At 39.9% G+C, this 25,463-nt stretch overlaps 1 protein-coding gene across 1 annotated transcript in view; it reads left to right on the forward strand.

Annotated features, from left to right (window-relative positions):
• The first annotated feature begins 1,375 nt into the window (after positions 1-1,375).
• Positions 1,376-25,463, forward strand: part of pde11a.S (phosphodiesterase 11A S homeolog) — a 207,851-nt gene continuing 183,763 nt past the window's right edge. The window contains exon 1 of the mRNA XM_018238876.2: positions 1,376-2,530. Coding sequence (XP_018094365.1) covers positions 1,718-2,530 — 813 coding nt within the window. The 5' untranslated portion in view covers positions 1,376-1,717. The remainder of the gene's footprint in view (positions 2,531-25,463) is intronic.

The raw sequence follows: 25,463 nt of genomic DNA on the forward strand, positions 1-25,463 counted from the left end.
GTTAGTCAGCGACTTGAAGGGGGACCACATGGGACATAAATGTTCAGTGAGTTTGCAATTGATCCTCAGCATTCAGCTCCGATTCAAAAGCAACAGTTATGGCCCCTGTGCCTCCCCCTCAAGTCACTGATTGGTTACTGCCTGGTCACCAGGGTAACCAGTCAGTGGAAACCAAGAGAGCTGAAAAGCAGGAATTAGTGTTTTGGCTATTATGTTAGACATCCAGTCACTCCATTACATTTCTGGCTAACTATATTTAGAATTTTTTTTTTATTTTGCACAGCCTATCTATTTACCCAGTTTTTATTTCTACACTGAACAATTCCTTTAAGAAGGGGTTGGATGGCTTTTTAGCAAGTGAGGGAATACAAGGTTATGGACGATAGCTCATAATACAAGTTGATCCAGGGACTAGTCCAGTTGCCATTTTGGACTCAGGAAAGAATTTTTGTCCTTCTCTGAGGCAATTTGAAAAGACTTCAGATGTTTTTTTTTGCCTTCCTCTGGATCAACTAGCAGTTAGGCAGGTAAAAATAAAAGGGTTTCACTTGATAGATGTGTGTCTTTTTTCAACCTAACTTACTATGTTACTATGCAGGGTCGGACTGGGGTGCCCAGAGCACACCGGGACTGTCTAGGGCCCCCTCCGACCCCCGCCCCCTATATGACGCGCCAATCGCGAAGGATGAAGGCGCCACGGCGCTCCTACATCAATAGGTGCCACACGCCTGCACAGATGTCGCTGCGCGGCACCTGCAAAAAACTTTTTTTTTTATTCCAAATCTGATCGGGAGAGGGGACTGGCCCGCAAGGTTACTATGTTACTACTATGTTACTATGTAAGAGGCCCCCAGAACAAGTGCTGGATTCCAAAAGATGGTTAGATCCCAGGCAGGGCACTATCTGAAAGGAGTCTGCATGTTCTCTCTCTTCTTTGGATTCCTCCTACACTGCAAAAACATTACAGGCAGCTGAACTGGCTTAACTATAGAATGTGTGAATGTGATAGGGACCTTAGATTGTGAGTTTCGCTGGCACAGGTACTGATCATGTGAATGATGTAATAAAGTAGTGCTGCACAATATGTGGATGCTATTTACATAAAGGATAAGAAGAAGAAGAAGGATTACTGGAAAGGAAATGATGTGACAGAAGCGATCCATGCCCTTCAGCTCCGCGCAGTCCTTTCAGCACCATGGACAGTACGGGGGCGTTGCGGTAACTTAGGACCCTGCAGCTCGGCTCATGGAGGAATCCCGCCCATAAGGCTGTCCATGCACACACATGTCTGATAGAGACTCGGGAAGGACAGCGGGGGCGTGCCGGAGCGACAAACACCCACGGATCAGCTCTGCTGCTGCTTCAGAGCACATTTGCGATCGCGGGGAGAGAGAGCAGAACTGGATTTCTATCCCCACTCCCTGTGCTCTTTACATGGCACCGTAGGAAATCCTTATGTTCCCTTTTGGAGATCCCCCTCTCTCTCTCTCTGTTCGCTGCAAGAAGCCGTGGAAGGAAGATGAAGAAAGTCATTCCATGTTAAATGTTTCCTTATATTTATTTAATTGGTTCTATATTTAGCCTGTGTATTGCTGGATTGAAGGAGTGAGGGAATCCCCCAGCGATCAGTACAGCCGGAGAAGCCTGGGGAGAGGGAGGACAGGCCATGCTGCTGCAAACTTGAGAGAGCTGTTCATCCAGAGAGCTGACATTGAGGATGATGAAACTAAGCCAACAGGGGTCCCCAGCAGAGATGTCAGAGCCGGCACTGGACTTCTCCAAAGTGGAAAGTTTCTTGGACAATCACCCAGAACTGTTTGAGGACTACTTGATCAGGAAGGGCAAGCACCAAATGTCGGAGAAGTGGTTGAGAAGGAACCAGTTGGCAAAAACGCCTTCCAGCTCCAGTGCTGATGACAAGAGCAAAGACTGCTGGACCAACCGAGGGGATGGCTTGCAGAGGAGGGCTTCTCAGAAAGAGCTGAGGAAAAGTTTTGCTAGGTCAAAGGCCATCAATGTTAACAGGACTTATGATGAACATGTTAATTCCAGAGCCCAGGAACCCCTGACCAGCATGAGAAGGAGAGCTTTGCTGAGAAAGGCAAGCTCCCTCCCACCTACCACTGCACACATTCTCAGTGCTCTTTTGGAATCCAGGGTCAACATCCCCCAGTACCCATCAACTGCTATTGACTACATATACTACTTAAAAGAGCACAACGAGAGAGCATTTTTTCTAGAATTGGTGAAGGATATCTCCAATGAACTCAACCTCACCAGCCTATGCTACAAAATTCTGATCTTTGTATGCATTATGGTGGATGCCGATCGCTGCTCTCTTTTCTTGGTGGAAGGGACGGCTAACAAGAAGAGTTTGGTGTCCAAGTTTTTTGATGTGCATGCAGGGACCACTCTGCTGCCATCATGCAGTGTGGAGAACTCAAATGAGGTTCAGGTGCCATGGGGCAAAGGTATTATTGGGTATGTAGCAGAGCATGGAGAGACAGTTAACATCCCTGATGCTTACCAGGTAGGTCTGCTGATGCCAGAGTCATTTGTGGGGATTGGAAGGAAGGAATATGTAAATGCATGTTAATGGGATACATATTTCATCTCTTTCATTGTAATCTTTGTATGTGTGGTTTTATCTGCTTGAGGTCTCAGATTCTGCAGAACCATTTTATAAAGCTCAGTCTTGACTATTGATTAAAAGCTGTATATTTTAAAGGTTTTGGGTATGGTATTTTTTGATGAAGGGGATGGCTCTAAGTTATATCTTCTCTGAGACAGTTGCCTGGTATTATTACACTCAGCGTGATAAGCAGGCTGTGAAAGTTACCACCTAAACAAGGGGTCAGTTGCATTCTGTTCTGGGTCAATACATTGTAGATGATTAAAACCCCAGAGGCAAACATCTAACTGAAATAGGTAAATTCCCAGTGCAATTTTTAGTTGTTTATCCAAGAACTTGATGGTTTCACTTACACAGTGTATGCAGAAATTCCCTTAGATGTCACCATTGCTGTTCTTTATAGCTCATATTCTGTGCTGGATTTAAGCCACTACACAGATCTTGTGTCACCTTTTAACTTTACTTGTACTTAATGGTAAGAATAAAACATTTTAATGCAAATATAGTTTTCATATAATTGGATAGCGAAAAATACATGGGTATATCATTGCTGGTATAATAAAACAGCCTGCTCATCTAGCAGGGGATTTGATGTTAAATATTGAAAAGTTATTTCGATTTTTCTGTTTTCCAAAGTTAAGATTCCATATGAAATCCTTTGCAGTGTAATTGATGGAAACAATTCAGTGGATTTAAGGCTGCCATTTAAGAAAAAGGTATATTGGCTGATATGCTGCTGTTCTCCACTTGGGAAACCCAATCCTCTTGTTGTCCAACTATTGTTGAACCTCCAAATTCCAATACTTAGTTGTGTAGATTTTTGGTTTATTTAATAACACATGGAGGTTTCAAGGTTGGACCACTTACAAGCTCATTGCCTGTTAGTCAAACCCAATAATCCATAATATGAGGGCTCATTTACTGCTGCAGGCACAGTAGGCACTGTTACAAACATGCTCCTGGCACTTTTCTATAATTTAGTTCTGCGCCGGTGCGTCTGTGCCTCTTCCTGTTACAAATGTTATGCATGTGTGCCTATTAACACAGGAGAACCCTGGAGATGGCAGCACCATCAAGCTGGCAGCAATTTCATGGTTCCAACTTCAGGCTCTCTCAACATGTATAGAGGACTTGTGCCAAAAAAATTACGTACAGATGCAGATTGCAGTGCTATTGTGGCAAAATGCAAACAATTGCTGCCTGTAATTCTTAAGGTGCATGACCACTTCATTTATCGACACAGCAGGCGCCAATCCCCCTTGTGGCTGCAATGATGTTCAGATTGTGGAAAATCACTCTTAATTTTGGGTAAAAAACTTGGCAAATAGTATTCAAATTTGCACTTGTGTTTGCAAATGAGCTCCTATAGTAACTACAAACCAGTGGGGGAGGAGTGATTTTCCTTATTTACACATTGTTTTTCCCCAGAAGGGTTTGGACTGCTAGATGTATGGAACACTTAGGGATTTGCATCTTTATGAATTCTACCGAAATGATTCAAACTATGAAGAATGAATATGTATGGTGGGTCATATATAGGATATTGTTAGCAGCTGTTTAGCATGCTGTCTAAATCTCAGAGTTTTAGAGCAATGATTTCTTGGCATACAGATGCAGATATATTTATAGTTACACAACACCTTTTGTTAATGCAGTGCTTTACTACTGTCAGTACAATGGAAGTGTAATAACACTGTCAGTCCATTTCACAAGCTCCCCCCAACCTTTATTCACTCTTATTAGTGCATTGCTTACGATTTATTCCTCCTTTTCTATTTAGTCTCTTTGCCAACTCAGCAGCACTTTCTTAGACTAGAATCCAGCAAGCAACTCTTTTCCTTGTGACGGGGGACTGTATCTGCACCAGGAGGGGTAGCTTGAGGTAGGCAAGAGGGCAGACAGGCAATCATTTCCTTGCAATGTCACTTCTGTTATCTTTGGTTGTAACCAACTTATAACATTGTGTGTCTAGAGCTTGTAGTGCCACACTGAAGCTTTGTTCAATAGAGAGCATCTGATCATTTATCTATCTGTCTGTCTGTCTGTTCGTTCATCTCTTTCCCTTACACTGGATAGACATTAGACACTCTTCTGTTGTTGGGTTGCCTTTTTCTTTGCTGTATGAGAAACAGAAAACATGCACATGTGACAGTTGGATAACGAGTCTTGTAACTATTTTGTGTTAATACTTTTAAAGAAGGGCTGGCCCAGAGTCTTAGCTTTCTCAGCTTAGCGGTTAGGACCTGTAACCATGAACAATTGAACTCCTGTGTGCTGGTTAATTTGTTTCTACTTGATTTGGGAGAGTGAAATCACAGCCCTTATTTGGCACCCCAAGGGACTTTTTCATGCTTGTGTTGCTCCCCAACTCTTTACATTTGAATGTGGCTCTCGGGTAAAAAAGGTTGGGGACCCCTGGACTAGACTTTCTAACCCATCAGGGGGACCAACCTAGCAGATTCAGAACTGCTGTTTTAAATACAAAGTGCAATTTTGAACGCAATATGCCATGTTTGTTTTACCCACAATGCAAAGTTTTTCTCCTACAATTCCAGTACCATTGCAACTAAGCACAGCATTCTGTTTGCAGCAGTTGCACCTAATGCATCAAAATGAATGAAACTGGAGGTGAGTTTTTCAGTAGGGATTGCATCATTTCCACCTCTTGGCACTATATAGACATTTGCATGTGATTCACTGAGCACAAGTCTGCTGCACCAATTGACACAGCCCACAGAAGGAACCCTTTGCCAGTTTGAAGGTGGTGGTAGCTCCAGGGTGCACAAGGATCATTAATCACATTTGCTCAAGAAGCAGTAGTGGGGCTTTGTGCAACTATAGGAAAGTGCGAGGAACACCTTTGTACCTAAGTACCTTTTAATAAATATTGTCTATGCACACCGCAACTACAACACTTTTTTTAATTTCTGCAGCCTTGGTTGTGTATGTGCCCCAGTAGGTAGTGGAGTGAGTGTGAATTCAATAACTATTTACAGTATTTGTTTGGATGCCCACGGAATTACCACCAGGATAGACTGTGGCAGTGTCTCTCTTCTGACCACAGACTAGAAATTATCCCCCCAAGTTATTAGCTGTTAAATAATACAAAATAATATGAAAAACATTAATTGCACTTAAGTAGTTCTACTTTCCATTTATGCTGTGCTTGTTTAAATGATCTGCTGGAACGTTTGCAGAACAAGCTTCAGTGTGCCTGAGCACGTCAAATACTGCTTTGCCGACAATGCAACACTTTCTAGCCACTCTGCAATGCACAAAGCACATGATCCCTTTCTTAAGTATTAGCATCTTCTTGAAAGTCCCAAGGGTGCTAGCGTACCAAATAGTAACTGAACATATCAAAGCCAAATAATCTTTCTGAAAAAGTACAACATATCAGAAAGGTACACAAAATTGGCTTGTGGGTCATGTCATTTATAGAAGATGCTGCTTTTCAGGTAATTCCTCGTTCTGGTAACAAAGGTGTATTCCAACTGTTTTTGAACCATGCATCATCCAGGAATGGCCTGTTTAAACTGGAAGAGCTCCAGTTTGTGAAAACGAATGCTATTTTTGAAGGGTTCATAAAAAAAACAAAAAACTGGTTGTAAGTTCCCTTGACACTGGTTGGGGAGCTCTCATTGGCTCATGGACTAGAAACCTACGTATTTTACTGGAGTGGGATTCAATCTGGTTTAAATATAAGCCTGGATATCAGTGTGGCATTGTTTTCACCTCTGCTGGGAGCCATCTAGAACCCACTATGTGATATTGATATTTCTGACTTGGGCCTATGATTCTGGAAAGTGAAAACAACACATTAGTAACATAAAGATATCTTGCTTTATTCATGTGGGAATATGTTTTCAAGGATGCCTGGATAGGTCTTTTCTGGGAACCAATCTCGGACACGATTGGTCTGAGGAGGCACAAGATATGTATGGAAATGCAGTTTTTGGTGAAATTAGAGTCTGTGAGTCAGAGACTCAGATATTGGATGAATAGAACACTCAAATAGGGCATGGGGTGGGAAATTTAACATTAATGAATGTATGTCTGAACAGTTCTATAGCATGCTTGTACATCGAACAAATACGTTATTCTTCATCTAATTATATACATTTTATTGATCTACTACTTCCCCCTTAAGACATGGAGTATTAATCCCAGTTAATAAACTTGGTACATTTTCCTTATATGAACTATTTCTGTATCAAAGGGCTGGGGAAAATACATCTTTAATTAGTAAATCCAAAAAAGAACAGTATTATTGTTCTCTGGTAACAAAATAACCCCATAAAATGCTAGATTTCATAAACAGCAAACATCACAGGGAAATCAAAACTGACTGATGTTTTCACACATAAAACTCATCAGGCAATGAATCTGGATTGCAGACAGCTTTCTGGGGATATTTCCATAAATGTTCACAGATATTATAGTTTACTGCCCAAAGCACACCAAGTTTATTATAAGAAAGGGAATCATGCAGTAAGATTAACATTTTATCCAAACATCCTAGGGACAAAACTATACCCCCCAAACAATGTAGGTCTCTATAAAAAGATATTGCACACAACAGCTCATATGTAAAATCCTGCTTCATGTAAATAAACCATTTTCATAATAATATACTTTTCTAGTAGTATGTGCCATTGGGTAATCATAAATAGAAAATTGACATTTTAAAAAAATAAGGGCCGCCCCCTGGGATCGTAGGATTCACTGTACTCTCAAACATACCAACAAACCATACATGTTAGGTCACATGAGCCAATTAACAGACAGAGTTCTGTCTTTTGCTTCCACACTTCTTCCTGTTACAGTTAGAGTTGTAGTATTTCTGGTCAGGTGATCTCTGAGGCAGCACAGAGACCATCACGAAATGGTGGCTCAAGGCAAGAGATGTAAAAGGGCAATATTTACTTAAATATATATTCCAGTTTGGTGAGATTCTTTAATATGCCACTTAATATATGAACTATCTGTTGCTTAAGTGTTCATTTTGGGGGTATAGTTTTCCTTTAAGTGTTGGGTTTACATACATCCTCAGCCTGGAACCATGTATAACAAGACCCAGAATTCATCTTCTGAGTTTAACAATGGGGCACATGAAATTACAATTCCCTGTAATGAAGCTCACAAACTACTAGGCTGTGTTTCACAGGAGAGTGACTTTTAGCTTTGCCCAGTAACTATAGGTTGTCCTCTGTTTGATGGCACCAAAACATCTACTCTTATTTGACTTTACCTGTAGGCGATAGGAGTGATCTGACCCTGGTTGCTCTTAGTCATTTTCTGTTTGTCACATCATTTAGGTTACATATCTGGACCCAAACAAGCCCACAATGCTGAGGACGGATAGGAAGTTGAATAGATTAAATGTACAGTTGTGTACAAGTGGTCACACTTGGTGTCTTGTCCTTTTGAACAAAGCTGAAGAACTTTTTTTCCATTTCTTTTTTTAGGGAAGTTGGAACTATGAATTCATATAGTAAAGCTGTAAGGAAGATTACTTTTCTATAAAGATGTTAGCCAGCACAATGAAGCTGTATTTTCTGAAGCTCATCTGGGTTACAGTATATCTACACAAAACCTCTCTCCAAGAATCATGTTGGTTACTAGACCTTTTATTACATTACCTTAAAAGATGGCTTATACCAGTGATCACCAACCAGTGGCTATGGGGCAACATGTTGCTCACCAACCCCTTGAATGTTGCTCTCGGTGGACTTAATTTTCCAATTGGAGGCAAGTTTTGGTGCATAAAAACAGATGTAGTGCCACACAGAGCCCATTGTAGCTGCCACAAAGGGGCTACCAAATAGCCAATCACAGCCCTTATTTGGCACTCCCTGGGAAAACTTCCCCCCCCCCTGACTTTGTCAAAAAGTTCCCATGTAGTGTGCTCTGTATGAAGCAGGGGAGATTTTCTGCCTAGGTAGAATAATGCGATGAGATGTTACCACAAAACCTGAAAAGAAATTAAGAGTAATTCACTCCCTCCTGGTTTTGCACAAAGCAAATTGGATTTTTTAAGAGATATAAAATCTGAATGTCCTTGACTAGGTTTTGTGAAAAAGTGGGAATTACATATACAAATGTTGTTTGTGCAGGATGCTACATGCCCACTCCTCCCTATGTGTCCCTGGATTTAATTGTATATTCCAACATTACCATAGCCCAATGTTCAGATCAGTCTGATTTGTCCCACCACTTAGATGGGTCAATTAGAGCCGGAAGTAGGTTTAGGCAGAAGAAGCATCTGTCTAGGTCATAATGTTTGGGATCACTGGGCAGGTACCTCTTGAAGAGTCTTCTGCCTACTTTTAGTCTGGACTTTCTTGTCCCCACTGGAGCTCCTCCTGTGACATCACTGTGAATAAGCACATTTGCATGCAAAGGGGGGCGAGACGGTGGCCCGCTGATTGGCCTAGGACACCCACTCAGCTTGGCCCTACTCTGGGGTCATTTGGGTAAATGTCTGCTTGACAAATTGACAATTCGCCCAAATGTATTTTTGGTTTCTTCATCCATATAATATATTGTTAACTGCAAAGGTACCAGAGATATTTAAGATCTCATTATTGCCCTATCTAAAGGTGAGCTATGTTATTGGATAAGAAAGAAATGAATATTTATAGGAACTTTTACTTATAGGGTCAGATTATCTAGGGAATTGCAGGTTACTGTTTAGTAATCTCATTGGGGTGGAATTTTCTCCTGTTGAAGCTACTTCCACATGGTCACTAGGTTGCCACTAGTTCCTCCTCTGATTGAGCAGGAATAGTGCACCCCTGAATTAATACTGTTTTTGTTGTAAAAGGGATTAAAGGAACAGTTCAGTGTAAAAATAAAAACTGGTCAAATAGTTTGTAAAATAGTTAGTTAGCCAAAATGTAATGTATAAAGGCAGGAGTGACTGGATGTCTAACATAATAGTCAGAACATTACTGCTTTTCAGCTCTCTAACACTGAGTTAGTCAGCAACTTTAAGGGGGGCATATGGGGCATAACTGTTCAATGAGTTTGTAATTGATCCTCAGCATTCTGTTCAGATTCAAAAGAAACCGTTATGTCCCCCCCTCAAGTCACTGATTGGTTACTGCCTGATAACCAATTAGTGGAAACCAAGAAAGCTGCAAAGCAGGAAGTAGTCTTCTGGCTATTATGTTACACATTCAGTCACTCCAGTTTTTTATACATTACATTTTTTGCTAACTATCTGTATCAAAACATGTTTTTATTTTGCACATCCTATCTGTTTACCCAGTTTTTATTTTTATAATGAACATATCATTTAATGCCATTGGCGGCACCACAAGAACTACTGTATATCAACATGTGCGAAAGGATTTTTATTGATCTGTTGACATTGATGTGCAAGTGTTTTTAAACCGCAGTAACTATGTAATTATATGTAATAAAGAAAGCTCTCTGTTAAACTGCTGAATTATTAACCTTGCAGACAATTCCTAAGAGATTCTAGTTTTCTACCAATGTGTAGAAAAAACTCAAACCAAAATGAATGGCTATTGATTTCTCTGGCATAACAAGTTCTGTTATAGAAGAGGAAGATGTATATGGGATTATCAGCCTGTCAGCTACTAAGTAAAAGCTCATCAAAATGTCAGCAGAAGAAACTGAGCTGGAAACTGCTGTAACATGCGCTTTAATGGAAAACTGCTCCTTTGGGAATAGATTTGCTTTTATTTGCTTAGAAGTAGCTCTTTCCATGATAGAAGGCTTTCATAAAGCATTGGATATATAGGTTAGATAGACACAGTGTTGGACTGGACATTATTGGCCCACCAGGTTACAAACCTCTGGGGCCCTGTGCACCATCCACGAATGGCGGCGCACATCGTGCATGCGCCTAAAGCCGGCGTATGCCGTGCATGTGCCTAATGCCGGCGCAAACTGAAACCAAAGTAGCCAGAAATTTATTTTTTGGGGGGCCCAGCAGATCGGGGTCTAGGGTCTTTGGCTGGCCCTGGATAGGCAATAGATAGATGATAGATAAATAGATATGAAATTTCCATGAAAAATTTCATCGTAGAATCTACGTTCTGTGGCAAAGTAACTTGAAATGCCACAGATCGTAGATTCTACGTTCTGCAGCATTTGCAGGTTTGGGAACGGAGAAGCGCTCTCTGTTCCGACTTGTTCCCCAGCCCCTAGGCAACGAGCTTAGGTGGGGAACAAGTGGCCCCTGGGTCGCGATCACCCAGGGGCCCCAATGCAGCAGCAGGCACACGAAATGTGCGTGCTCTGCTGCTGCCTGCATTTACTGAACGGAGGAGCCCCTTGTAAACCGCTCGCTCCGTTCCAACTCGTCCCTCAGCCCCTAGGCAACGAGCAGAAGTGGGGAACGAGTGGCCCCTGGGGCGCGATCGCCCAGGGGCCCCAAAGCAGCAGCAGGCAAGGAAAATCGAGGTGCCCTGCTGCTGCCTGGGCTTCCTGATCATCAAGCCCCGCCTACTCACCAGGGCCAAAAAAGAAGACGGTCTCCAAATGTTCCAAGTCTGCCTCCAGCCATCCAGGACTACTTACAGCCTGCCACCCCAGGTTAGTGCCCCCCCACACACAAACACACACTTACTGTACTAATACACTTACATTCACACTTACACACACATACATTTAATTTTGGGGGATCAGGGGGGTCACACATATTCACAGCGCATACAACACGCATACAACACACAATTTGCCTATTGTACGCACACATACACTATTTTGTTTTTTCTTTTTTTTTTCTTTTAGTGCATTGTCTGTTTTTTTTGGCTGTAAAAAACACAGTCAGCGTGTCATACGTGAAAATTCATATGTACTATTTTCATTTGGGGGTCTCTGTATGCCACCTAATTTAGTAAATCTTTTCATATCAGGCATCAAACAGTTCAGTACACCCCTGGCATTCATATTTAGGATGCCTTTTACTGGTGCGTTACAAAATGTGGGGTATATAATGGGGTAAAATGCAAGCTTTGTAACTATTTTGAGAAATTTCAAAAAAAGCGTTATGTTTAGCATAGCTTTGTGGTTTGGTAGTTTGTAGTAGAAAGATGTCATTACCTGCTTTAGATTCATCAGAATGTAATATATTTAATATATGGTTTTCTAGGGTCTCCATACTGGTAGGGGGTCTCATGGCACATAATACACATACCGGGTGCTTATATTGAGTGTCATATATGACCCAGGGGCCCCAAGGCAGCAGCAGGCAAGGAAAATCGAGGTGCCCTGCTGCTGCCTGGGCTTCCTGATCATCAAGCCCCGCCTACTCACCAGGGCCAAAAAAGAAGACGGTCTCCAAATGTTCCAAGTCTGCCTCCAGCCATCCAGGACTACTTACAGCCTGCCACCCCAGGTTAGTGCCCCCCCACACACAAACACACACTTACTGTACTAATACACTTACATTCACACTTACACACACATACATTTAATTTTGGGGGATCAGGGGGGTCACACATATTCACAGCGCATACAACACGCATACAACACACAATTTGCCTATTGTACGCACACTATTTTGTGTTTTTTGTTTTTTTTTCTTTTAGTGCATTGTCTGTTTTTTTTGGCTGTAAAAACTGTTTTATTGCCATTGCGAATAGAGTATTTGCTAATTGCACTGTGCAATACCTTTTGTATGTTATTTCGATGACTATATTGCAATTTCAGTGATATTGATGAATTTTTAGCCATTTTATTTCATTTTCAGTTTTGTGTAGGTGTTGTTCGCTTATTTCTATCCGTAAAACCTATTTAGCCATGCTAAAATAATCAAACTTTGATTCTGACTGCTAATTACAATAGGCTAAAAAAATCCATTGATTTTTGTGATTATTTTGGATTATACTGATTTTTATACCATTTGGCTCTGTTCTTTACTTCGTTTTGCCCATGGAAATTTTGTCTGCTATATATTCATTTGGGGGTCTCTGTGCGCGACATAGTTTGGTTTATCTATGCATATCAGGCATCAACCTGTTCAGTAGACCCCTGGTGTTCATACTTAGGGTGTCTTTTGCTGGTACGTTACAAAATGTGGGGTATATAATGGGGTAAAATGGAAGCTTTGTGACTATTTTTTAGAAATTTCATAAAAACTGTTATGTTTAGCATAGCTTTGCAGGTTGGCAGTTTGAAGTAGAAAGATGTAATTACCTGCTTTAGATTCGTCAGAATGTGTACTTTTGGAAAATTTATAGTTTTCCATGGTCTCCATACTGTTAGGGGGTCTTATGGTGCATAATTCACATTCCGGGTGCTTGTATTGTAGAAGTCAGAGTGTCATATGTGAAAATTCATATGTACTATTTTCATTTGGGGGTCTCTGTATGCCACCTAGTTTGGTAAATCTTTTCATATCAGGCATCAAACTGTTCAGTACACCCCTGGCATTCATATTTAGGATGCCTTTTGCTGGTACATTACAAAATGTGGGGTATATAATGGGGTAAAATGCAAGCTTTGTGAATATTTTTAGAAATTCAAAAAAAAATGTTGTCTTTAGCATAACTTTGTGGTTTGGTAGTTTGCAGTAGAAAGATATAATTACCTGCTTTAGATTCGTCAGAATGTGTTCTTTCTGAAAATATATGGTTTTATAGGGTCTCCATATTGTTAGGGGGTCTTATGGTGCATATTACACATACTGGATGCTTTTATTGTAGCAGTCAGCGTGTCATACGTGAAAATTCATATGTACTATTTTCATTTGGGGGTCTCTGTATGCCACCTAGTTTAGTAAATCTTTTCATATCAGGCATCAAACTGTTCAGTACACCCCTGGCATTCATATTTAGGATGCCTTTTACTGGTGCGTTACAAAATGTGGGGTATATAATGGGGTAAAATGCAAGCTTTGTAACTATTTTGAGAAATTTCAAAAAAAGCGTTATGTTTAGCATAGCTTTGTGGTTTGGTAGTTTGTAGTAGAAAGATGTCATTACCTGCTTTAGATTCATCAGAATGTAATATATTTAATATATGGTTTTCTAGGGTCTCCATACTGGTAGGGGGTCTCATGGCACATAATACACATACCGGGTGCTTATATTGAGTGTCATATATGAAAATTCATATGCCCTATTTGGATTTTGGGGTCTCTGTATGCAACATAGTTTGGTAAATCTATGCATATTGGGCATCAAACTGTTTAGTAGATCCCCCACATTCATATTTAGGATGCTTTATGCTGGTACTGATACATGCACGGTACGATGCTGGAAAGTTGAAGCTTTGAGGCAATTTTCAGGTATTTCACCAAAACCACCAATTTTGGGAAAGCCTTGCGACTCAGTCGTTTGGAGCAGAAAGACATGGGTACCCATTTTAGATTCGGTAGAATGAGTACTTTCCAAAAATATATGGCTTTGGGGGTAAACATATATTTCTGTGTTTTGACCCCACAAAAAATGCAGTCAATTTGTTGATTTTTCAGTAGCTGAATATGCGCTGACTTCATTTTGGGGCCTCTAAATGCCAGATACTTTTGTAAACCTATGCACCATGGGCACCAAACTGTTCAGTGGACCCCTGGCAATCATATTTAGGGTGCTTTTTCTTGGTACATAATGATTCATGGGCGATATGATGCTGGAAATTTGAAGCTTTGAGGCGATTTTCAGATATTTCACCAAAACCGACAATTTTGGGAAAGCCTTGCGACTCAGTCGTTTGGAGCAGAAAGGCATGGGTACCCATTTTAGATTTGGTAGAATGTGTACTTTCCAAAAATATATGGTTTTGGGGGGTAAACCTATTCTTCTGTGTTTTTACCCCACAAAAAAATGCAGTAAATGTGTTGATTTTTCAGTAGCTGAAGTAAAGTCCAGGGCAATTTGGATGTGTTAGCTTCATATTGGGCTCACTAAATGCCAGGTACTTTGGTAAACCTATCCACAATGGGCACCAAAGTGTTCAGTGGACCCCTGGCAATAATATTTAGGGTGCATTTTCTTGGTAAGTAATGATTCATGGGTGATATGATGCTGGAAATTTGAAGCTTTGAGGCAATTTTCAGATATTTCACCAAAACCGCCAATTTTGGGAAAGCCTTGCGACTCGGTTGTTTGGAGCAGAAAGGCATGGGTACCCATTTTAGATTTGGTAGAATGTGTAGTTTCAAAAAATATATGGTCTTGGTGGGTAAACATATATTTTTGTGTTTTTAGCCCACAAAAAATGCAGTCAATGTGTTGATTTTTCATTAGCTGAAGTTACCCACAGGACTATTTGTATGCGCTAACTTCATTTCGGGTCCTCTAAATGCCAGATACTTTGCTAAACCTATGCACATTGGGCACCAAACTGTTCAGTGGACCCCTGGCAATCATATTTAGGGTGCGTTTTCTTGGTAAGTTATGATTCATGGGTGATATGGTGCTGGAAAGTTGAAGCTTTGAGGCAATTTTCAGGTATTTCACCAAAACCGACAAATTTGGGAAAGCCTTGCGTAGTTTGGAGCAGAAAGGCATGGGTACCCATTTTAGATTCGATAGAATGTGTACTTTCCAAAAATATATGGTTTTTTGGGGGTAAACATATATTTTTGTGTTTTTACCCCACAAAAAATGCAGTCAATGTGTTGATTTTTCATTAGCTGAAGTTACCCACAGGACTATTTGTATGCGCTAACTTCATTTTGGGGCCTCTAAATGCTAGATACTTTGCTAAACCTATGCACATTGGGCACCAAACTGTTCAGTGGACCCCTGGCAATTATATTTAGGGTGCGTTTTCTTGGTACGTAATGATTCGTGGGCAATATGGTGCTGGAAAGTTGATGCTTTGAGTCAATTTTCAGATATTTCACCAAAACCGATCATTTTGGAAAAGCCTTGCGACTTGGTAGTTTGGAGCAGAAAGGCATGGGTACCCATTTTAGATTTGGTAGAATGTGTACTTTCCAAAAATATATGGTTTTGGGGGGGTAAACATATATTTCTGTGTTTTTACCCCACAAAAAATGCAGTCAACGTGTTGATTTTTCAGTAGATGACGTAAAGTCATGAACAATTTGGATGTGCTAACTTCATATTGGTGTCTGTAAATGCCAGATAAATTGGTAAAGCTATGCACAATGGGCATCAAACTGTTCAGTGGACCACTGACAATCATATTCAGGGTGCTTTTTCTTGGTACCTATTACAGTGTGGGATATGCGGAGCAGCAAAATAAAACCTTTGAAGTGATTTTTCAGAATTTTGATACATTTTTATAAAAACCACTACGTTCAGACAAGCTTTGCTGTTTGGTAGTTAGGAGTAGAGAGACATAGTTACCCATTTTGGAATCAGCAGAATGTGTACTTTTCAAAAATATATGGGTTTCTGGGGTAAACCTAATGTTTCAGGATTTTGTGGCCTTGGAATCTAAAGTATGCCATTTTCTGCCTTCTGCTTTCAAAATTCGGTAATATACTGCCGGGAGTTTTTGCTGTACAGAAGTCCTAAATCTGCCTAAATCTATACATATCTGGTATTGGCACGTTCGAGAGATATGAGGCTTTCCAAATCAGTTGGATTTTCATTCATAAAATGAAATATTTTTCTGGTATAAATTCATATATTGTGAAATATAGAAATTTTTCATTTTTTTTTGTATTTAGCACTATAAATCTTTTTGCAGAGGTGGAAATACATGAAAACTCAGGCAGATTTAGAAAGCTCAGTTTCTCCCGAAAAAAAAATGTATAGTTTTCCTAGGTAAACTATAGGTTTCCCCTCAGAAAATGCCCCTAAAGTGAGAGAGCACAAATGTTTAAAAAATGGCTGCCATTTCGCGTAACCAAAATGTGAAATTCTGTTGGCACTTAAAGGGTTAAACTACTGTTACATGCACAGAATTCAGCACTTGTTGGGACTTTTGTGCTTTTCATTTTCTAAAGATGTGCCCAGGGGAATATTCGTTCAGAATTAGGTGTATGCTTTGAACATTTAGATGGAAAAATTTAAAATATAATTTTCTACCAGAACTGTTCTTTCCTTATCCAACTGCTTGGGGTTGGGCATAACATATTATTATAACATATAAACAAACATGTTTACAATTAGCTACACCATAAAGCAAACCCTTTTGTGATTGATTGCCTTTAAAGAGGGGATTATTGAGTGTTTGTTTTGATCGCAGTATTACTGTTGCTGCTTTGCCTGTAGATATCATCTTGTACTTGAAAACCGTACACAGCCCGTGTATTATTTAAACAGGTAAAGACCGAACCACTTCAATACAAACAGACTTAACGAGGCTCTGAGCGATATGCACAGGCGGGCACAGATGTTTCTTTCAGATCATTGTTAAGAGCCGACAATGCCGCACTTTAAAAATTAATAGGAAGGGATAGTAGGATTTTGTAACTGCTGCTAATGATGATGATGCAGGTGTGGACTTCGCTCAATGGTGAAAGGAGAATTGAAGAGGGAATGTAAGAGCACAACATTGCATAATGGTTTGGCATAACTGAAATTTTTTAAGCCTGGAGCTCAATCACAGATCTTGCAGATGAAGATATCCTAACAGTGCAGCAGGAGCCTGTTTGTTTTCATAGAAATTTGAAATAGCAATTAAATAGGCCATATATTTAGCAGCATGAGGGCCCACTGACACCAGGGCCCACCGTGAGTTTTCCTGGTATCCCGGTGGGCTAGTCCGACACTGGGCATCTTCCCAGGGCCCACTGATTTTCGCTGGCCCACAGAATTTATTGCAAGCCATTGCTGCCGCACTCCTGCTGCCCACCACTTATCTGTTCTTTATAAAGTCCATGCTTTCCACTGTGGAACACAAGTCCATCTTGGATTTCTTTGCAGTGTATGACGGTCAGAAACAGAAAAAACACATGCCAAACAGCTGTAGGAGCACAAGGGAAAAATAATGCTTCACTAATGGTTTTCTGCTTGTGCAAGTGTAAGGTAATGCTTTCAATCTATCCACTGATCTTACTGGCTTGTATGGAGTTAATGGAGTGCTCATTGAACATTTTTCAGTGGTCTTACTGGCACTTGTAGAGTTAATGGAGTGCTTATTTGACTTTTTCAGTGGTCCTACGGGAATGTATTGAGTTCATTGAGTGCTTATCAGACTTTTTTTTAGCTATTACTACTGATTATTCTGGCACAGCTGGGGTTAATTTTCTGTAGCAGTTGTGCTACAGAAATGTGTCTGTAATTATGATGATTATTTTCTATAGTATTTAGACTGTAACTCCTGGAGTTAATATTCCCATTATCCATTTTACTGAGGGATTAAGTTGGCAAATCTGGGGTTAACATACTCATTAATTTTGTATACTGGTTTATCTGGGATGTGTTGGTAGTAGAATAGTTGTTGTATTTAGGGTTGTGGTTAAAAAAGTGAACTCACCAAGTGCCTCTTTGCCTATGGTCCAACAAAACCTTAAAACCACCCAATTGGTACATCAGCACTTGATTTGGAATGGAAGCCAGGAAGGCTTGAACAATGCTGCAATTATATGGAAGTGCAAATATTGCTTTTTTCCACAAGTACCTTTAATGAATGGTGTTTAGTGCACAACTCACTGCAGGGAAAAGTATTGAAGTGCAATTGCTAGAATCAGAATAATTCATTACAGATCAATCTGATTTCTACCAGTCATCTTAGAATCATGTTCACACTTCCAGGAAAGCAACTTCAATCAAAATCAAACTTGGTTGAATTCACTGAAAAAAATGTTTAAATATTGTCCATAGGCTAAAATGGCTTTGATATCTCAGAGCAGTCAGTCTTTTCATGTCTCGGCTATCAAATGCCAGAAGGCTATAGACAGTGATATGGACAAACATAACTGACCATATTGATTGGATTGATCAAATTGAGCTTTTGATTTGAACAAATGAACAAATGAGGCAGTATATGAATTCACTGGGTACTGTCTGACACTGACTGGGTTAACACACATGGTTTAATATGTTCATGGTTGTGTATTGGAGAATTTGCGCAAATGCTCTAATCCCTTATTTAAATGTAAACCTTATTTTGTGGATTAGTGAAGGTATCACTGTATTTTCTCTCCACAGGATTATAAATAATTGATAAAATGCATAATCCCTTGTGTCTTTAGTTTGTGGGTTTTACATCCCTTACTGTAAGGAAGGCTGTCAACAAAAGATAGCGGGGATGGTTAGGTAAAAAAGATGAGTGCATTTTGTCTTCTTTACACTGATAATTTCCACTACAGCCACATAATCTTTCCTCTACTATCAGAATGACAGAGCCTTGTCACCCTGCTCACATCTAGTGATTGCTAGCTCTTGCACCATAGAGGATGCTGTTAGTTGCACATGCTACACAATTACAAAATTAAAGGGCCATTATACCATCATTCTGTAGTTACCTATTATATTGTAAAGGAGTTACTGGATGTTGGTCAGTTCCGTGAGATTGACTGTACAAGTAAGATTAGGTCGGGAAAGGTCAGCTGGATCCAGGTCAAGTAGTTGTGAGTTGGATTTGCCAAAAAAGACCCTAGCAGAACTTTACAAAACTGAATCCTGTTCAAAGTCAATTTGAACAGGAATTTCAGCATTTGTGCCCCCCTCCCACAGAGCATTTTACAGCTGCTTAACTACGTACGTAAAAATCATGCTTGCTACCCGAACAAAGACAATGCAGAATTGAATCAGATAAATTGTTAAGTGGTAGTTACTTGAAACTTTTGAGAAAGTTCCGTTAAGGGTGAAATTCCATTATCTGCTTTGTTAAACAGATGTATTACATAATTTACTATTGTAGAATTCTTGTTATTAGTCTGAAAATGTTTAATCAAGGTTAGCATTCAGCTTCAGCTTTATATATTAGCCAGTCGTTATGAATGAAAGAAATCTCAACTCTAAGGCTAATTTCATACCAGAATATCGGCCAGCATTTTGTGGCTGTGACTTGTAATATTAGGTTAATTTTCTCAAATCACTTCCAAATGTGGACAGAATGAATCAGGTATGACAGAGCACAATGTTCAGGATATGGTTGTGCATTGATCTGTTCTGGCAAGTCTCTACTCCCTGTAACTCTACAGAGAGAGAGTCTCTGGTTGGGCTGCTTAGTGTTGATTATGTGCCAGATTGGGGGTAGTACACTCCTCCTTAGCTCCTGAAGATTCCCTCTCTTGGAACCAGAGGTTCTATGGATGTTTTATAATGGTGAAAAATGTCACCCATCACCATTTCTTTTGTGTCCTAGTGTTTGGCAGCACTGTATTTATTAGGCTTCCTCTGTGCTGTCCTCCTACCCATCCTCTAACAGAGTACAGCCTGTCCTTGGGCTGAAGCTCACCCTTGTGCCTCTTAGTCCTCTTGAACTTCTGCCCTTTTAAATTTCATACTGTATGGTGTTTCATGGTTCTAACACTAGTTGACAATGCAATAAGGTGTATAAATAGGAGGAGTCACTTATATCTCTGAAGTTCTTGAAAAAAGGCAGGGTAAACATACTCAATAACATGCCCAAAATACTGTAACTACTATAACTGCTGCTTTAGATGACTTTGTGGAAGTAAAAAAAGATTCTCTATTAGGGTAAAACTACATGGGTGATTTGGGTCTGACCCGAAGCCACGCTTCGAAATGCTGGTGTCAAGTCGGATTCACCGGAAATACGGTAAGAAATAGAAATGTCGGATGAAGTTGCAGCGTGCATCTGACATGACACGACTGTCGGTTGCAAACACTGCATGCAGTCATGTCATGTCAGATGCATGCTGCGATTACATCCGACATTCCTACAACTAACCTTATCTTCGTTGCATCTGAATTGACGCCAGCGTTTGGTGGCGTTGGATTGGACCTAAATCATCCATGTAGTTGTACCCATTAGCAGTGTGAGGGACTGAATTTGTTAAACAAATCCTCCCAAATATAAAAATAGTGCAGAAGGGTATTTTGGAGGAAGGAAAAATGGGGCCTTCTGATTCATATTTTTTCTTTCCCAAAATAGGGTTTACGCAAGTTAGTAACTAAATCACAGTTTAGGCCAGTATTACAGATTTCCTGGCAATGTACTGGCAGTGGTAGAGCGGCACAATGCTGTCTTGCAGAATCTATAAGGGAGTGGTATGATCTCCAGTCCTTGTGTGGGTTTCCTCTGGGTACTCCAGTTTCTTGCAACACTCCAAATCAATACAGGCAGTTTAACTGGCTCCTGATTAAACTGACTATAGTGAATGTGATAGGGATTTGGTTTGTAAACTCCAATGTGGCTGATGTGAATAATATATAATTTCTGTAGAGTGCTACTGTGGGATAATAAAACTTCCCCATTGATCTGCACCAATGCACACTCACAGCCCTGGTCCAGAAGAACTGCCTTTGATCCACCAAATTCCTGCCTCCATTGCATCACTTTTCTGCCCCTGCCCCACTTCATTCTGATTCATATTATCATTCTCTAATGTTTTCAGACTGTTTCAGTGGGGTATGGATGTATGTGCTAAACAGCGCTTATTGCACAAAGTAGATTTTTGTTTTTCTATGTAATAATGCATGTTTGCTTGTTTCATTCATAGGGAAGGTATAGGATGACAGGCCACTAACCACAGGGCACTTATCCAACCTTCCTTAATATGCATCAGCCAATTCATCATCTGCAGAATGATATAATTTCATTGTATGGGGATATTTTATATTGTGACATCTACATGCACATATTAGAACACATTGGCACCAAGGCAACATACAGAATGGCAATAATTCACACAGCATTAAAGCCTTTAGGCACCAGATAGGTTCCAACACATTGCTTTGCAATGTCCATTTAGGGATGATGTTTCTCTAAGCTCATTATCTAGACAGTGAAAACCTTAATTACCCATAAGACTTAGAGCACAGTGATGCAATTCCTTTATAAAGTGTCCCCTGAGGGGTTGAGAATTATTCTCTGCAACAGCAAAATTGTGAGCTGCAGTATTTGTAGCAAATGTCCAGATAGAAATTCTGACCTTTATTAGTCTTAATAAAATATACAGAAAGATTGGCCATGCTTTAAATTAATGATAGAAATAACATCTTTATTTTTTTAAGAAGAATGTGTTACACTTCCCAAAACTTTAAAACAGTCTCGATATTTGAAAATGAATTTTGATTACAAATAAAACGCATTTAAAAGACATGGATGAAGAAAAAGGACAATCTTTTATCTCCATGGCAGAAGGGCTAGATGTTCCCCTTTATTATCGACATCCTGAGAGATTGAGATCTGAGAAATCCTGATGGGTTTGGTTCAATTGGGAAGTTGTTGTATGCATTGGGTGGGACGGATGGCATTAATATCAGCAGCAAGGTGACGGGTGGTTGGTGGTGGGGCCCTGGAGGGCACATCCTCAGTTGAACCAAACGGTTTTCATTCTAACACTGTCCCATCAGTTGTTGCATCTCTTTTATCTGCAATGGCACACAACATGAAACAAGACGCCATTGTTTTGTGACATGTGTACCCAGTTCTGCCAAGCTGCAAAGAGCGGAGGGCTTGGCCATGGTGGATTTCAGCATTATTGGAGATGCTGTTTAGATGCAGCTTGAGGATCTAGAGCTTAAATCTCCTAAATGGTACAGAAAAAACAGTACTTCTGTATTAAAAGGCTGTTTATTCAGTCCAGCAAGAAATTAGAGGTAATTTTTCATGTGCAGAGGGCATTTTGGTGCAGCTTGACAGAAATGACAGCACTCGTACTTTTCAGCACTAGTACTTTTATTTTGCATTGATCTGAATTGCATTGGATGCAGATCTTCCTTGTAGCTAGAATTGTGTGGGGGAAAACACTGCATTCTGGGTAAAATGCATGCCAAATTACACCCAAATTGCACTTGTGTAAGTAAATAACCCCTATAATTTATTGTTCTTTATTCTATTGCAAACTGTAATTGTAACCAAAAGATATTTTCCTCCCCCTTAACTCGATATGTTGTAGACAAATGACGACAAAGTCACAGTATGCTTGAGTTACATGGCTGGCTTGTGTGCAGCGATATGTTGTATGAGTCAAGCAGTGTGGTAGGTGAAAACATGCAAAAAATAATTCTTTCATGTACACAATATGCTGTGAGCTCGTACTTACTAAGAGGAATTAAAGGCACATAAATTAAGGTATATTATTTAAGGCCTTAGAATAACTTTGAAATGTTCTCATTAATGAATGTATGGACATGAACTATACTTATGCTTGCTATGTGTTGAAGGTATAATTTATTAAACATTAGGGATGCACCGAATCCACTATTTTGGATTCGGTCGAACCCCCGAATCCTTCGCGAAAGATTTGCCAAATACTAATCCAAATCCTAATTTGCATATGCAAATTAGTGGTGGGAAGGGGAAAGCATTTTTTACTTCCTTGTTTCGTGACAAAAAGTCACGTGATTTCCCTCCCCACCCTTAATTTGCATATGCAAATTAGGATTCGGTTCGGCCTGGCAGAAGGATTCAGCCGAATCTTGCTGAAAAAGGCAGAATCCTGGCCGAATCCTGGATTCAGTGCATCCCTATTAAACATATCCACATGTACACTGGCATACACGTATATTAAACACATACAAGTAGACACAGGCAGCTCTTTATGGTGACCAAGTGGGAAGGCACAGGCAGACTTGGGTGGGATATTTGTCATTATAGATCTTCGTTTCTGTGATTTTTTTCCACTTGGCTGCACAGTTTGTCAGTCTAATTGGGATACATGCTTTTTTTTTGTCTCTATGGTTACTAAAGATGAAACTCAAACGCATATACTTTATGGCTTTGGGGCTTTACAACCCAGTGTTGGATCCTGTACCTTTTCTCCTGTACCGAGTCTCCACTGTGGGTGCAAATCACAGAATGGGAGCCGATCCAACTCTGAATCACCACTTTCAGAGCCGAGAGAAATCTGTTGATACAATCTGTTAAGGTATTAGCTCTCTCTAACGCCGCTGTGGTGTGTAAATACGAAGAAGTAGAGGAAAATGTTAACGCAACTAAGAACTAAAACATAAATGTTTTGCTTTTTTTATTCTTTCTTTGTCACTCTGACTTCTTGTTGTAGAGCCCTTTGCTGTCCCCTTGGCTATTTGAAGAGCTTGTGGATATAGTTAATACCAGGGCAATGCAGTCTTAGGTAAAGCACAACTCCTTGCAGCACTCAATTGCTTTTCATTATGCAAAACAATATTGGGCAAGGATTATCCTCCAATTATGTAGTCAGGCTGTTTGCTTTCATGTGAAAAGTATTTTACAACCAATTAGTTTGAAAAATAATGAAGTTCTTTGTTTATCCTCTAGCTTAGTATATTATTCCCAACTATTTTCTTTTATTCTATTTTTTTTTTTTTTTTTGTGGTGGCATCCAACAATTGTGGGACATGGTGTGACTTTAATTGGATTTATTGTGCCTTTTTTGTTCTTATAGTATGTGTTCCTGTTGCAGCAGTGGCCCTTGTAGTATATAAAGACATTGATTCTGCAAAAATAGTATCAGATTGCTTTTTTGTTCAATGGTATATTTTACAGTATGTATGCTGTGTAATCTCCTAATATAATGGAATTTTTAGCATGGCACTGTAATTTTCTGAAAGTGTCTATGTATTTTTTGTTATATGCTCTACCATGTTCATTTAAATGCATAGCCTTAATGCTTATAATAGATTCTGAGCCACCATGTCTGGATTTATAAAAAAGTGTCAAGCTAGTAATGACACACCAGCCTTTGTATAATTCACACCCTGCTGTTGATTATAAGGATGTTAAATGTCACAAATTAGTTTTATTTTACCATTTAAAGGCATGAGGCTGAGTGCGTTTATAGAGGCCACAAACCCTGAAGTGTCTTCTACGTTATCCAGTACAACAGAGGGCTCAGGTGCTCTGTCCTAAGCCTACAACGTGATAAAGAGAGGGGGATGAATTTTGTTAATAAAGATTGCAGGCAATTAAATGAAACATTCCAGGCCTGTAAAATACTGGAAGACAGGCACAAACTTAGCCTTATTCTGACCTGCAAAAAGCATCTTCACATTGTACTTCTTCCAGTCACTGCCCAAGTGTACTCTTCAACTGTTCTTGCTTAAAATGCATACACATTAAGGTTAAAAACAGTCTTGACTCTTTCCAGAATGTGGAAATAGATATAGCTCTGTGCTTTTTCGGGACCCAATACTGAGAAACTCTTAATATATGGCAAAAACTATTTGGAATTATAAGCTGATTTGCAAGAATCATATCATAGTTTGATTAGTCAAGGTCTTAACAAATGTCCTTCTTGTTTTTGACATCACTCATTTTCAGGTTCCAGATCTTTGTGGAATAGTTCTTTGATTCTTGTACCAGACCTGCCTTTTAGGTAGTTGAGGGATTTCTTTAGCCAGCACCTTAGAGAACTTGCTGGAGGGAGAGAGACAACACAAGTCATTTTAGGATCTTTATCATACATCCCTAACAAGGGATGTATGACTGTGACTGCTGGAGCTGCTGAACTCAGCTCAATTGTAAACTGATTAAGAATAGACTATAAATAATTATTTTCAGAAATATAAATACTTTTGAAAGTAAGTTAAACTTTGCTATGTGTCTGGCATCCTCCTGTCCAGTCTGCACAATGTTGTTTTTTATGTGAGGATTATCAGGTTCCACAGGCAGAGTGGACTAAAATCTTGAGGGTCAAGCTAATTGAAAAGGCAAAGGAGGTCCATAGAGGCTTGCATTATCTTTGGCAGACGGAATATGAGAAAGTGGAATTTTACTCCACAGAACAATATTTACCATATAGACACCTAAGGGGATCGCCCTCAGGTGCCCAAATAGTAAATAAGTAAGTCCTTCAGCTGAGGAGGTAGGATAC

This window comes from Xenopus laevis, chromosome 9_10S (genome assembly GCF_017654675.1).
Source record: "Xenopus laevis strain J_2021 chromosome 9_10S, Xenopus_laevis_v10.1, whole genome shotgun sequence".
Classification (NCBI taxonomy): domain Eukaryota; kingdom Metazoa; phylum Chordata; class Amphibia; order Anura; family Pipidae; genus Xenopus; species Xenopus laevis.